This window comes from Piliocolobus tephrosceles, chromosome 3, assembly GCF_002776525.5.
Source record: "Piliocolobus tephrosceles isolate RC106 chromosome 3, ASM277652v3, whole genome shotgun sequence".
NCBI classification, from domain to species: Eukaryota; Metazoa; Chordata; class Mammalia; order Primates; family Cercopithecidae; genus Piliocolobus; species Piliocolobus tephrosceles.
The window spans coordinates 36,960,466-36,976,452 of record NC_045436.1 but is presented as its reverse complement, the minus strand read 5'-3'; the positions used below and the strand labels follow the sequence as shown (position 1 = coordinate 36,976,452).

General features: G+C 34.9%; 1 protein-coding gene across 7 annotated transcripts in view; it reads left to right on the top strand.

The window, feature by feature from the left end:
• The window catches only part of ARFIP1 (ADP ribosylation factor interacting protein 1), a 125,556-nt gene that overhangs the window by 71,632 nt on the left and 37,937 nt on the right, over window positions 1-15,987 (top strand). For 4 of the 7 annotated variants that reach the window (XM_023227706.2, XM_023227688.2, XM_023227696.2 and 1 more), the window contains 3 exons: window positions 6,185-6,293; window positions 12,182-12,277; window positions 14,165-14,277. In XM_023227706.2, the coding sequence (XP_023083474.2) occupies window positions 6,185-6,293; window positions 12,182-12,277; window positions 14,165-14,277 (318 nt within the window). Of the gene's footprint in view, window positions 1-6,184; window positions 6,294-12,181; window positions 12,372-14,164; window positions 14,278-15,987 lie in introns of those variants that run through there. The other 3 variants (XM_023227721.2, XM_023227713.2, XM_023227729.2) reach the window with 2 other exon arrangements.

Genomic DNA, 15,987 nt, shown 5'->3' with positions numbered 1-15,987 from the left:
ATTGCTAGTTACTATCAAAATGACATACTTCTGTGTCCCAGTTTTCTCATCTGTAAGTACTTCAAGTGTTTGTCAATATTAAATGAGATAATATATAGACAGTTCTTGCTTTGTAATTTCAGTTAGGACAGCGTAGTTTAATAACACCAGTCCCTGAACAACCCAGCTTATTACTCCCTCACTTTGTTCAGAACTCTGTTCACAATTTATCTCCTCAGAGAGACCTTCCCAGAATCCTGCGTCTGAAGTGGCAACCTTTTGTCTGTCACTCTCTATCCCTCTTATCCTGCCTTTAAAAACAAAAACAAAAACTTATTTACTTCTTTATTACTTAATTACAGGACTTATTACCACCTATGTTTGTTTACTATCAATCTCCTCCCTCCCTATGTCCCCACCCCCCAGAACATGAGTCTATGTGGGCAGGGACTTTATCTGTTTTTCCTTCACTGCCATGTCTGTAGTGTCTAGAGCAGTGGCTGTCATGAAGTTGATGGTCATTAGATGTTGATTCAATACATAAGTAAATAAATAAGCTGTGCCTGTTGGGTCACACCTGTAATTCCAGCACTTTGGGAGGCTGAGATGGGTGGATCACTTGAGTTCATGAGTTTGAGACCGGCTGGGGCAACATGGTGAAACTCTTTGTATTTTTAGTCTCTACTAAAAATACAAAAATTAGCTGGGTGTGGTGGTGCATGTCTGTAATCCCCAGCTACTCGGGAGGCTGAGGTGGGAGGATGGCTTGAGCCCAGAGGGCAGAGGTTACAGTGGGCCCAGATCGCACCACTATACTCCAGCCTGGGCGATAGAGCCAGACCTTATCTCAAAAAAGTAAAATAAAATAAGTAAATAAATAATTTATATTCCATAGCTCAGGCAGTGCTTTCTTCTTTCCTATTTGTTTTTTATATACTTAGTCTATTCTGAATTCCTCTCATACTTAGTGTCTTTACTTTGGCACCATGTTCAACTTTTATGTTAATGTATATCTTGTCTCCAATGAGATGGCAAGGAGTGTACCTTACCTCTTTCTCTGCCCAAAAAGTCTAATGTAAGAATAAGCAAATATGCATTAAATTATATTTCATAATAAACCTGTTATTATTGTAGCTTTTTAATCTACATGGCATTGAATCATAAATCCTTTAGTTCATTCAACAAATTCATTATTTATCTATTCAAATATTTATTTGATCCTCCTGTATCTCAGGTACTATTTCAGGTGCTGGGTATATAGCAGTAAACAAAATAGACAACAACCCTGCTCTCATGACGGCTATACTATAGTGAGGGGACACAAAAATAAACAGATATACACATAATATATCACTTAGTGGTCACTGCTGTGAGAAAAATAGAACAAGGTAAGGGGAATAGGGAGTTCTTTTGTGGGGGTTGTAGGGGACTGCTATGTTGTAGGATATCTTCAAAGGAGCAAGCCCTGTAAATCTCTGATCCTTACCTCATATCCAAACCAGATGGTAAAAAGACTTTTAGTGGGAAATCTAATGTTTTGAGAGACCCATTTGAGACCCAAGACGAATATTTTTATTTTCCTATATAAGAGACTTACTAGTTTATCTCTCTTTTTTGTTTTTTGTTTTTGTTTTTTTGAGGCAGAGTCTGGCTCTGCTGTCCAGTCTATAGGACAGTCACATGAACTGGCTCACTGCAACCTCCGTCGCCTGGGCTCAAGCCATCCTTCCACCTCAGCCTCCCCAGTAACTGGGACAGCAGGCACATGCCACCATGCCCAGCTGAATTTTTGTATTTTTTTAGAGTTGGGGTTTTGCCATGTTGCCTAGGCTAGTCTCAAATTCCTGAGCTCAAGCAATCTTCTTGTCTCGACCTCCCAAAGTGCTAGGATTACAGGTGTGAACCACCATGCCTTACCAGTTTATCTCTTTGAAAGAAAGAGTTTGATTTGGATTTTATGTACAGTAGGTAACCAATCATGTGTCTTGGGGTCTAGAATTCCTCAGGTGCCTCACTTATTGAATATAGAGTGATGTTCTTCAGAATTCCCAAGGTTGTAGTCTTGAGGATTTTCACAAGTGTTCCAATGACTGTTTCAAAGACCAGTTTATCTTTCAAATTCTCTTTAGAGAAATCTTTCAATTTCTCTTTCAAAATATCTTTCAAATTCTCTTACTATGAAAACATTTCTGTCACTACTGAAGGTACTTATTTTTAATGATCTTCCAGCTGGCTTTTCTTGCGTTTTTTGGTTTGTACTCTGTATATTCCTTACTTTTTGTATCAAACTCATCACCTTCCGTTTAAAGCATATCTTTTTTCCCACATATTTTGGTCTCTCACTCAGAAACTCTATTTCTACTAAAGATATTGTTTTATACATTTTAAAACAGATCTCTCGGACTTGTAACTTCTATCTAGTTGCTCTGTTTAAAGTCACTGGATATCAGAAGTTAATTATATGGTTAGTTTCACATCTAGGCATGCTCTAATATAATTAAGATGGGGTTGTAAGCATAATACTAAGGGTGGAAATACTTATAATCATGACTTTGTCACTCAGAAAATAAAAATCACTAATCCTAAGTGATATGAAAATATATTCTTAGATATAATGGTCAGTTTTAAATATAAGAAAATAATCTTTCGTTATTCCAACTTCTAGTCTCCAGAAGAGTTCTATTTAAAAATTGGGATGAAGGAGAAAGACATTAATACTTGAAGTACCAGATGTTGTAGTGTACTTTTTGTATGTTGTCTATGAGGTAAGAATAATTATCCCTTAAAATGATAATGTAACATTATCATTTTACAGTCAAGAAACTCAGCAATTCAGACTACTTGTCTGGGGTTATGCAGCCATTAAGTGACTGGAGCCAGGATTCAAACTCAGGTATATCTGAGCTGACTTCAGAGCCCACATTGCATCCATTATATCAAACTGCCTCATCAAATGAGGGCTAGTTATTATTTTTTGAAATAATGGATGCATTTGAAATCAGAGCTAGTTCTCAGACATTTTCACTGATGTCCAAAGTGCTAAACAATTTTGTTTGCCGTCTGAAATTCCATCCTGTATCTCTTGAGTCCAAAAATCATACTAAAATGCAACGAAAGAGTCACAGAGATTACCTTGAACCTACGGTAATATGAATACTTTACACACTGAAGTTGATAAATGTTTTGCTTTCAACTACTATTAGTAACAAATCACTTGACACACATCTCACTGCCAGTGTGATGAAATCCCAGTGTTGATAACTACAGGATAGAGGAGCCATTCCCATACACAATCCCCTCCATTTAATTTATTTCCAATAATAAATTAGTAACTGGACAGGTATTTGTTTAGCTAGAAAAAGGAAACCAAGCTACAAAATTGGAGATTTAAGATTGAATGGATGAAACTAAAATGGCTAAAATTAAACAAAGATACTTATGACAAGGTAGATTTTTAGATTTCATAGACAGCCTACAAATGTTATTAACAGACAGTAGGAGGTCAGTATATGGGTGTTTGTTTTTGCGTTCTTAGGTGTTAGAATCTGGAGGGAATTTTAAGAACTATTTTTAATTTAATTGAACCAGACTGGCTTTTTTATACTTCAGTTTTTAAAATGTTTTAGTAAAAATATGTAAGAATAGTTTTAAGCAATGTGAAACTCAGCCTTTCAGAATGGAAATTATATTCAATGTATTAAATTTGAAATCATGTATTCTAATAAATGTTCATGGTTAACTAAAGAAGTTTAGTGATAGAGATTCAGCATACTCTGGACCTGGGTACCTGGTCGTAATATAGTCCCAGAGAGTCCTCCAAAGATGATGCAAAGTAGGGAAAAGCATGAGTCTTCGGCCCAGCACCTGGAAGATTCTATTCATCTTTAGGAACTGTTTTGTTTCTATTCTTTATAGCTATCTATTTTCATTTACAGCATGTACCTTTTCTCAGAAGTACAGGGATGATGAACCAAGTCATTCTTACTGTATTTCTACGACATGTAAGTTAGTAAGTTCTACATTGAAAATAGTGAAAAACTTCAGGAAGAAAGGGTAATTGAGGATGGCTTATACATTGGTCAAGAAAAACATCAAGTACATTTAAGGAGTACATTTAGAAGAACATTAGAATCCAGATGGAAACTTCTTCAGCAAACATTCCAAAATAGGGTGTTTTCAAGTTATATTATACAACCATATCACTTAACTTGTCCTATACTATTTTTACTTCAGTAGCAGAGCAGATATAATTGTTTAAGATCAAATCTTCTTGGCTAGTGATTTAATCCCTTTGCATTTTGGTTCATGATTATGGGAATTAACTTCTGAAAGGCCTCCTTATTTCAGTAGTATATATTATCTTAGCTATACCACTTTATTATTATATTTGACATATCGCTATACCCTGAATTTTCATTAAAAGTTTGTATTTTAATTACTCTTAATTATTCCTAAATTTCATCCCTTCTGTCCATTCTTTTGGTCACCTGTCTATCCTAAACTTTAGCTATTTGAATACCTGAGATACGGTGGTATCTTATGATTGATCTTGCCTCAGTTTCTAACTCTTCCAAGCTGTTCTTACATGTCTACCAAATTAATATTCTTTAAGCAATCCTTTAACCAAATCAAGTAAACCCGTTACTCAAAATTTTCTGATTCATTTACCCCTATCTCACAACATAGACCTTTAGCGACGTTGGCCATGGGAGCCTAGTTGCTGGCCTCCATGCTATCCCAATAATATGATAATGACTGCCCAGTGCTACCCACCCTATCCTCCAAAAGTTTTTCTACTAGGTTGAAGATGAACCCTTCCTAACCCTATTCCATCCCTCCAACATTCCATATCATCCATGTTGGTCATTGATGCAGCTTAGAATCCATCTCTTCCATTAAGACTTTTCTTGTGTTGAATGTACACTGATCATTCCCTCTTCTGAATTCTTAACTACATTATAAATTATTATATACTTTCCTTTTTGATTGCATATTGCCTTCACCTACTGATTAAGATGTGTATGTTTTGTCCTAGGTTTTAAAAAAAAAAAAGTGTAACTCTGTTTTCGGAGAAATATCCTGGACCCCTGCTATAGGCTCTATTCTTTACCACTACATCAAGAAAAGGTGTAATGGATTAGAAAAAATATATAACACTAGTTATATATATTTATGATCTAAAATCTGCTATCTCAAACTATGATCAGTCTAAAAATTTAGCTTACTAGCTGTGTTTAGTTTTAACTTGTCATAGCCCTGAAATTCCCATGAAAATTTAATAAAGGTAAATAGAAAAGTGGTTTTATTTTAGATTGAATGCCTTCATTTCAGTTTGATTTCTCTGAAGTTCTAGTCATGTGGATAGGCCAGATTTAAGTCTACATTATTAATAATTGTTGCGTCACTTGAAGCCAGCGGACCGTAGCCTCAGCTTTACTTCCTGGTGATTTTACAGTTTTACTTGGCCTTTTTGCCTAATTATTACTTAAGCCCTGAGATTTAATTTACAAGGTTCTGAAAAAAAAAAAAAAAAAACTTAGAATATTCTTAACTAGGATTGTACCTTTTAAAGAACTTTTTGCTTCTTGACTTTTTATACTTTTTAAGCTCTTAAGACTCAGTGTTGAATATTATTTTTATTATAATAAGGTTCTGTTACAGGCTAATTTGCAGTTAGGTTAACTATTTTCGTTGTGCAATGTAAATCTAAATACAGTTTTGTTTACCTCACCCTGATTGAAGTCAGAGAAGCCCTCTTGAAATGGAAGAGAAATTAACATGGCAAGTGAGTGATTTGTTTATACTACGCATTAGAAAGGCTCATTGTGATTATATTAGACATCAGTCAGCTTTTACATATTAGACATGGCAATCGAATGATCTTAATTTTGCTCATTAAAATAATTTTTCTGATGTATCAGTAAGATTAAAATTTTTACATTGAATTTTAATATCTGCCTGCTGCTTAATTCCAGAATGATGAAAGTGTATTGTATGTGATGTACACAATACCACTTAATACAAATCTTGCTGTATTTGCTGCTGATTATACGTCATTATAGAATGCCATGACAGCATAAGGGAATACTGCATAGCAGAGAGAAAAATAGTCCATGATTTGATTAAAAGGATACAGTTATTCTGAACTGTTACATCATGTGGGATTTTTTACAAAGTTTTTTTATTTTATTTAACTCTTGCTAAGGATTTGAAGCATTCATTACCATCTGGACTTGGTCTCTCAGAAACTCAAATTACATCTCATGGCTTTGACAATACCAAAGAGGGGGTTATTGAAGCAGGAGCATTTCAAGGTAAGAGCCCATGTATTTGTAAAGATGGCTGGGGTGGATGGGAGAAGTTCACCAAATGCTACCTTTATTAAGAAAGCACAAGAATGAAGGCCTTTCATTCTGTGATAAAACATTGATTATAAATGTCATCCTTTTTCTCTTCAATTTAAGTATTATAGGAATTATTTCAGTAGTCTTTATATAAACAGATCAATGTGCATGGTATCACTGGTTATTATTTAAGAATTGGTTGTAAAATACTGAAATAAAAACAAAAATTATATCAGAAATGTAGGTGTAGATTATTTTATTTTATTTTATTTTTATTTTAACTTGTAACTATGAAATTTATAAATCAGTGTTGATTTTTGTAAATACAGATTTCTTATTTCTTTTTTTTTTTTTTTGAGACGGAGTCTCGCTCTGTCGCCCAGGCTGGAGTGCAGTGGCCGGATCTCAGCTCATTGCAAGCTCCGCCTCCCAGGTTTATGCCATTCTCCTGCCTCAGCCTCCCGAGTAGCTGGGACTATTTCAAAGCAAATAGAAAAATGAACTTTTTACGTTATATAGAAGGTCTCCAAGACCACACTCATTAAAAGTTTGTATTTTAATTACTCTTAATTATTCCCAGATTTCACCCCTTCTCTCCATTCTTTTGACCACCTCTCTATCCTAAAGTGTAGCTATTGAATACCTGAGATATAGTGGTATCTTATGATTGATCTTGCCTCAGTTTCTGACTCTTCCAAGCTGTTCTTACATGTCTGCCAAATTATTATTCTTTAAGCATTCCTTTAACCAAATCAGTAATTTGCTAGGAGAACTCACAGGACTTACATAGTGACACTCATGGCTATGATTTATTATAATGAGAGTAGCAAGCACAATCAGTAAAGGCAAAAAGTGCATAAGCTAAGTCTGAGGAAAATTAGGCATAAGCTTCCAAGAATCTTCTCCCAGCTTAATCGCACAGGACTTGCTTAATTCCTCCAGCAGTGAGATTGACAACATATGTGAAATTTTGCTAACTAGGGAAGCTCATTTAGAAACTCCATGCTTGGGATTTTTACAGGGAGCTGATCACATAGGTTTCTCTGTCTGTTACATAACAAGATTCTAGACTTCCAGAAGGAAAGCAGGTAAACAGCATAGGCCACATTGCAGGTAAACAGCTTAAGCACAGTGAGGCACTCGGAATCATTCTGGCAATGGAGGGAATCCTCCCAAAATTCAAGTTCCTGCATGCCAGCCTTTTTAAGGATAGGCAGTTGGACCTGCTATGTTAACTCTTTTCTGCATACATCTCATATCTACGTCTGTTTTTAATAGGAAAATATTGCTTCCTTAATGCTTTTACTTGTGATAACTTTTTTAAACTTTTTTTTTTTTTAACTCAAGCGAAAGTAAAGCCATGTAAACATTTAGATGTGGGAAATAGATTTTCTGGACAGTACTGTAAAGTGTAGCTATAGTTTATGTTCAGTTCAATTAAGCGCATATTAATTTTAATGCTGCATTAAATTTTACAAAATGAAGAAACAGTTATGTCCATGCCTTTGTAAACCATAGCCCTCTTGCAGATTAGTATTCTGTATTTTTTTTTTTAAAAGACAGAGTCTTACTCTGTTGCCCAGGCTGGAGTGCAGTGGCATGATCTTGGCTCACTGCAACCCCCACCCGCCGAGTTCAAGCGGTCCTCCTGCCTCAGCCTCCCAAGTAGTTGAGATTACAGGTGCCTGCCACCGCACCAGGCTAATTTTTGTATTTTTAATAGAGACAAGGTTTCACCATGTTGGCCAGGCTGGTCTTGAACTCCTGAACTCAAGATCTACCCGCCTCAGCCTCCCAAAGTGAGCCACCGCACCTGGCCGTATTCTGTATTTTTTTATTGTACAGTTGGCCAATACTTTATTTAAATAACAATTTAGATTTTGAAGTATATTCTGTGCTATATGGGTCGTGGAAATAGACATTTAGGATAATCCAGTATAATATCCTCTACTTTAGGCTATGAAATGAATGGACTGTCTACTGACATTTTTTTTCTCTTTTCATTCTTATATTTAGAAAAATAAAGGGAGCAATCATGTCAATGTCTTAGTAGTCATTCTGAAGCATCCGGGCATTCTTATATCAGGGATAACTTTGAATTTGGAAGAACTGACTGAGTTCCTAAAACTATGAGTGCTGAAAAATGTAAAGCTTACTTTGCATAATTTGGTACCATTTTTGACTAATCACCAATTCTAAAATTTAAATGTCGACATAGAATAAAAAACTAATTTCACTATTAACATGGCAAGTGAATGATTTGTTTATACTACTCAATAGCCAGGCTCATTGTGATTATAATTAGACGTCAGTCAGCTTTTACATATTAGACATGGCAATTGAATGATCTTAATTTTGCTCATTAAAATAATTTTTCTGATGTATCAGTAAGATTTAAAAAAATTTTTTTTTTTTTTGAGACGGTGTCTTACTCTGTTGCCCAGGCTTGAGTGCAGTGGCGCGATCTCGGCTCACTGCAAGCTCCGCCTCCTGGGTTGACATCATTCTCCTGCCTCAGCCTCCCGAGTAGCTGGGACTACAGGCGCCTGCCACTACGCCTGGCTAATTTTTTGTATTTTTTAATAGAAACAGATTTTCACTGTGTTAGCCAGGATGGTCCCGATTTCCTGACCTCGTGATCCGCCCGTCTCAGCCTCCCAGAGTGCTGGAATTACAGGCGTGAGCCACCACGCCTGGCGTAAATATTTTTAATGAAATTATTTAGCTGCCATTTTTACCCTTAATGTTACTGTATAATGGTTTGAAATCAGTTGGCCATTATGAACTGGTATACATAAGCATTAAAATGCCCATCAGTTTCACTTGCTTATAGAATGTCCTAATTCTTCCAATTGGAATAAGAAAATATATTTCATGATAGTGGCGGTAATATATGTCTCTCTGAACTGAGTGTATAAAACATTTAAAAATCCAAACTGTATTGTTGATCAGTGTATTAGGAAAATAATCGTTCTGCTGCTATACTTAGTTAAGCATTTGTTGGAAAGTTGTGATTGTTTTAAGATATATGTAGATAAATTGGAATGAACATGAGAAAGAATAACATATAATGATTACAATTTGGAAAACAGGTCTTACGAAAAAATGTTAAAGGAATTAGGACTGTGTTAGCTCTCTGGAAAGATTACTAAATGATAAATTATGACTATTTGCTTAAACAGTTAACAAGGAGAGTATTAGCCATCTACTTTTTCATCTATCTAGTGCAGATTTAAAAGTTATACTTCAACTTAAAAACAACAAATATTGAAATCTGCCTAGCACCAAAGATGTTACAGAATCAGTAATAGTGGAAATCATGAATAAATCAAAGCTCATAAGAGTTAAGTGTACTTGGTACCAGGGTTTTGTTTTAATGGGAGTATAAATCTTTGCACATACGTATTCATCTTCTAGGTTTTTGTTGTTGAGATGAAATAGATTTAATTCCCCAAATTTACCCAGTTAGTAAGATCCTGTATTATTGAGAGATCCTATATTATTATTTATTTTTTAGTTGGTATTGGTGAATGATTTTGGTAACAGTTGTTTAAAAGGTTAAAGTATTAAAGATACAGAGAAGCGATAATTACCTTTGAAGGTAAATCAAAAAAGCTGAAGTCCCAGTTACAGCCACACTACATTATTTGCTATTTTACTTTGGAGAGTGACATTTCATTTGTTATATATGTTATACACATCTCATGTAGTGCCATGGTTTATTTCTTATGCAAGATTAATAAACTGTAATAACTAAAACAATAGAGCTCCTATTCCTGGGGTCAAGACATGGAAGTACGGTAGTCTTCTTTTATTTTACACTTTCTTATTTAGAATCCCTTATGCTTTTGACAGTAGAGATACAGTCTTTGTTTAAAATGGTGATCGGACTGGATCACCTATTAAAATGCCTTCCAACTCAGCAAGTAACTTGTAGATTAGTGATTTCTGTATTGAATTTAATAATGGAGATATTATGGTGTTCAGAACATCTGAGTCTCTAATAAGAAACTATTTGAACCTCTCTAGGCTTCATTAATCTTACCGTTTAATGTGAGAGTTTAGTTGATTTCCATCATCCCTTCTGGTTTTAAATTTTATAATTTAACAGATTTAAAGAGACAAATATCTCTCACTTTGAAAGTTAACAACAATCTATTTAGTTTAGGTCTATTGTGTGTTTGAATTTTAATGTGAGATCCAGTTCAAGTTAAGGTTTATTTTATACTGTTAGAACTCGTGACTGTTTCTATATCAGAATTTAGTACATCTGGGATATGACCAATTATTACTAATAGTAAGTAAAGAAAGTAGACGTGTCTTTCTTATTAGGAAATTTAATTATGAACGTAATGCATTATATTTTTTCCAGAGAACTGGGGAAGAGTGTAGTTGAAATAAAAGTACATTATAGACATTAAAATATTCTCAGCTAAACATGGAAGGACTTTAATAATTTTTCAGTTTTAAAAATTTATTACTCCTTTTTTTTTTTTGGTTTAATGCTAGACATTAGCAACAATGTTGGGTAATCAGTGTTTCTTTCTTTTTTTCTTTTTGTTTTTTTAGTTGAGACAGGGTCTGGCTCTGTCACTTAGGTTGGAGTGCAATGGTGCAATCTCGGCTGACTGCAGCCTCCTCCTCCTGGGCTCAAGCAGTCCTTCTATCTCAACCTCTGAGTAGCTGGGACTACAGGCTTGTGCCACCATGCCTAGCAAGGTGGTGTTTTGCCATGTTGCCCAGGCTGGTCTTCAACTCCTGAGCTCAAGCAATCCACCTGCCCCTGCCTCCCAAAGTGCTGGGATGACAAGCATGAGACACAGCTCTCAGCCGGTAGTCAATATTTCTTACTTTGTAGATAATTAAGGCTCAGAGGTGTTTAGTAATTTGCCAGGGTGTTCCTGATATCATGTGGTAGATAGAGCCAGAATTTTAAACTCTGTGTTAGAATTTAAAACTTAGTTGTGTTTCATTCAAAAATTGTGTTGTTTCCTCTGGTTCTCAAACTTAATTGTGTTTGAGAATCATCTTGAGTGTCTTTTGCAAAAGAATAGATGCCTGTTTCACTGAAAATCAGTAGATCTTGTTGAGTATCCCAGGTATGTTTGAAAAGCTCCAAAAGTGATTCTTATAATGTCAAAAAATACTCTATATCAGCACTTCTCAAATGTCAAAGTACATACAAATCACCTGGGGAAATGTTATGAAAATGCAGGCTTGGGTTTAGTAGGACTGGGGCAGGGACTGAGATTTTGCATTTCTAACAAGCATCCAGGTGAATTGCAGAAGGTCCCCTACGTCCACATTATGAACAGCAATGAGACACACTATGTGACATTTGATTTACGATTTGAAATTTTGGGCTGCAATTCCTGTGAAGGCTATAATTCATTCACGTTTCTTGTAAGAGATATGGAAGCATGTTTTAATATCCCTTACATGCCTTTGAATTTTTACTTGAAGAGTTTTTCCTTCATATATGAGAGTAGCAAGTTATGAAATATTTACCGAAGCTTTAAATCATGCAACTGTGGGACTGTATTCACATGCTGTTAACTGATTTTGGAAATAGTAGAGTCCAGTTAAAATCCTGGTTAGATGTCATCTTACCAGATTTCATCATATAGTTACATATTTTGTTTAGTTTTGATAGTTTGATGAAAAGTTTATATAAAAACTGAGCCTGGTAGCATACATTTATTATTAGTCCTTCCCTGAAAGAAAATAAATATATTAATTCCAATTTTTAATCCTAGTGTTTGAATATTTTAAAGGAAATATCAGTAACCCTATATTCAAAATGTACAGTATGTGGAGGAGGAAAAGGATTTTCACAGTTAAAATGTCTACCTTTTCAGGTTCCCCAGCACCGCCACTGCCGTCTGTTATGTCTGCTAGCAGGGTTGCAGCTAGTCGACTGGCTCAACAAGGAAGTGATTTAATTGTTCCTGCAGGTATTCACTGCACTGATTGGATAAAGCCCTTCTTGCTACTGCTGAAGCTACACTAATTTACTCAGTTTCATAATCACTTGCTTTATATTCTTAGGTGTGTGTTATTCTGACTTTTTTGGTGGCTGTCTTATTAACAATAAAGGAAATAATTTTTCTAACTGTATCCTATCTTTCTGGCTTTTCAGAATACTTAGGCTGTATCTCATACCTGAAACTTAATCCGTTTTAAAATTAAAACATTGTAAAATTTAATTTGCTTTAAAACATTCTTTCTTTGCTCTGGAATATGTAGGTTTACCATTTGATCCTAAACTCTCATCTTTGCAGCTCTGCCTTCTATTTTCAGTTAAAGGAAAAACAACTTTCAACAATTAGGTTGGTTGTTTTTAAGAATGGGTTAAGTGAAAAAGGTCTTGACTTCTTACTTTTAGCTTTAACTTACAAATAGTTTGCAGATTGCAACACAATACTATTAATTTACCAGTTATACCCAATGAAACATACTTGGGAAAATCAATATCTTCACATTCAATTTGCTCTGCACTTGACTGTTACTGGACTATAAAAATGGGAGAGAAAATGAACTCCATGTTTCTTCTTATATGAAATGTTAACATTTATATTTTGTTTTATGAGAATTTTGTAAATTCTTAAATGTGTTCTATTTTATATACCATTCTTGTTCTCGGACTGGTAAAGCTATGGGAAAGATTGGTCTGGTTATAGGAATAGGTGAGAGAAGAAATTTTTGCCGATCCTAAGTTTTCTCTTTATTTCATTATTCTTTTAAAATTATTAGAAACTTTCCATCCCGAAACTGAAATGAAAAATATTTTGACTATGAAAAGTATTTTACTATTAAGAAGTATATAGTTGTAGAGTTGCTTTCATATCAAAAATTCTTTTTTTTTTTTTTTTGAGACGGAGTCTCGCTCTGTCGCCCGGGCTGGAGTGCAGTGGCCGGACCTCAGCTCACTGCAAGCTCTGCCTCCCGGATTCACGCCATTCTCCTGCTTCAGCCTCCCGAGTAGCTGGGACTACAGGCGCCCGCCACCTCGCCCGGCTAGTTTTTTGTATTTTTTAGTAGAGACGGGGTTTCACCATGTTAGCCAGGATGGTCTCGATCTCCTGACCTCGTGATCCGCCCGTCTCGGCCTCCCAAAGTGCTGGGATTACAGGCTTGAGCCACCGCGCCCGGCCCAAAAATTCTTAATTGTTGGAAGAGTACATTGTCAGGAATTTACACTGCTTCTTTATTCATTATGGCTCTCTTTGGTTTTCTTGCCTTTTTTGTGTGATCTTTTGAGAAAAAAGAGGTACAATGTAGATCTTGTTTCAACCCAGCCTTTCATACCAGTGATAACATATCTTTAATAACTATTTGAATTGAACAACTATGTGAAATTTGAATTATTTTTTTCAAATTCTCCAAAATTATAGCAACATTCTATTGTTGTTGTAGTCTGCACATTACAGTGAAAGATCACTGTGGGGAATACGTGTGGCTGCTTAGATTTTTATTGACCAAGATACTTCTTTTTTAGCGTCATTAGTGTATAAGATTAGTTGTGGAAATTTTATTTTTCTTAAAGTAAACCACAGCTTATATAGAAAATAAGGCTGATTGCAGCAGGTTTGTTTTTTGTTTGTTTGTTTAAAGAAGACAGATAAGTCACATGGCATTTGTGTTTAATGGACAAAAGTGTTGTTTAAGTAATTAGGAAACTATCCTCAGTGATTCCAGAAAGTTCTAGTTCTTTACTTTGTGGGAACCTTTTTTCTTTTTTTAGATGCATAAGTATTTTAATTTGAACAATGTCAGGGTTTTGTTTTCTTTCCCTGCTTGTCTTCATCTGGATTGTGTTTTTGTCTTTTGTTACCTTGCAGGTGGCCAGAGAACACAGACAAAAAGTGGACCAGTTATTCTAGCAGATGAAATTAAAAATCCTGCAATGGAAAAGTTAGAACTTGTTAGAAAATGGAGTCTAAACACCTATAAGGTTTGTAATTATTTAATGTTTCCACCCTAAATGGCTCTAAAAATTTTTATTTATATGTTTATTCAAGTCATTATGTTGCAATTAAGTGCCTATAGAGAAGAGAAAATGCCATCTAAACATGGTAGAAATACAATTAGAAAATGAAGTATTTGTTTTATCATTGATCTTTGCATGTAATTTAAGAATTTAGTACAAAAGAGTAAAAAAGCTATTAAAATGCTTATTAACTGATAATGTACGTAATTGAAGACATGTACTGCTTTGGAATTTATTTAGCTGCTACTATAGATATATTTGCTCCTTCCCCTCCTTTTGATACTTTATAAGAGCTGAAGGTCAAGAGAGGTATATTAGTTCCACAAAGTTTGAAATTCTCTGATTTTACTATAATAACTAAGCATTAACTATATGGGCAACACTGGATTGCAAGTGAGTTGTGTTTCTAAAGTTTGTTAACATTCTTAGTTGCATTGCTTCAGAGTAATTGGTGATTATTTTTCTTATGCCCTCCATAAAACAAATAAGCAAATTATTTAACCCGTATTGTATTTGATGTATTACAAACAGCTCAACCCCCAAATCCACTTAGTACCTTTTGAATTTTAACAGGGACAAGACTGTAGAATTCGTGGAATAGTTAGGATGAAAGCCCTAGCACTCAGGTTAGAGCATTAGCCACAATTCTCCCTATATTTGTGAACTGATTGTGGGTCTAGTGATTGGTAAATTAGGAATTGTCTATATTTTATACACAACAGGCCTTTCTTACATCTTCTCAATAGTAAAACAGAAGTGAATTTATTCTTTCAGTTAATGCCTTAAAAATATGATCTAGAAGTCTTCTTCAAAGTGCAGGTTTTCTTAAGATGGTAAAACCTCCCTGAAACATATTACATGAATCTGTCCAAAAATTATTTAGCTCATGTCAGTGTAGAATCTGAGAAATCCCAATGGTAGTCTTCAAAAAGTGATGCCTACTTAAAGTAAACTCTTCTTATAAAATATTCACAGATTTCTATTCCATCTTCTTGCTAATTCCACGTAGCCAGTTAGTCATTAAGTCCTATGCATTCTGCCTTCTTAATATTCTTTCACCTTTTTCCCTGCTGTCAATCCCAGCCTTCACAGCCATAGTTCATATTTATTACTCTCTCACATTCCTGTAGCAACTTCTTAACCAATTCTCTAAGATTGCATGTTCGACCCTGCTTAATGTGGGTTCCCTCTTGCTTAAAATCCTTCAGTCAGTCCCCACTGTTTTTAGAGTGGCATAAATCTGACCTCTATCTACCTTTCCCACTTTGTCTCTGCCTCTTTTCTATCTATGGATCAAGTTATTCATACCAAATTACCCAGAAACTTCCTAAACAATCTGTGCTTTCTCATACTTCTGTAACTTTGTTCATAAGGCTATATTTGCCTACTGCTTTGAATTCCCTTTCATTTTTACTTGTTCATCTTTCGTACTAGACTGAGCAAGTTTAAGCTTTTTGTTCATTTGACCCTTCCTGTCATGTTGTTTACTTGATGTTTTCCTTCTTCGTTATCTATTTATTCCTGTGTTTAGGTGTTATTATCTGTTTCTTGTCTTGCATCTCTTATTTCTATAATAATCTGAGTTGAATCACTATTAAGATTCCATGTTTATCATATTAATATGCCACATTTAGCCTATTAAAAATTTGTGCTAATGAAAATGACAACTCTTTA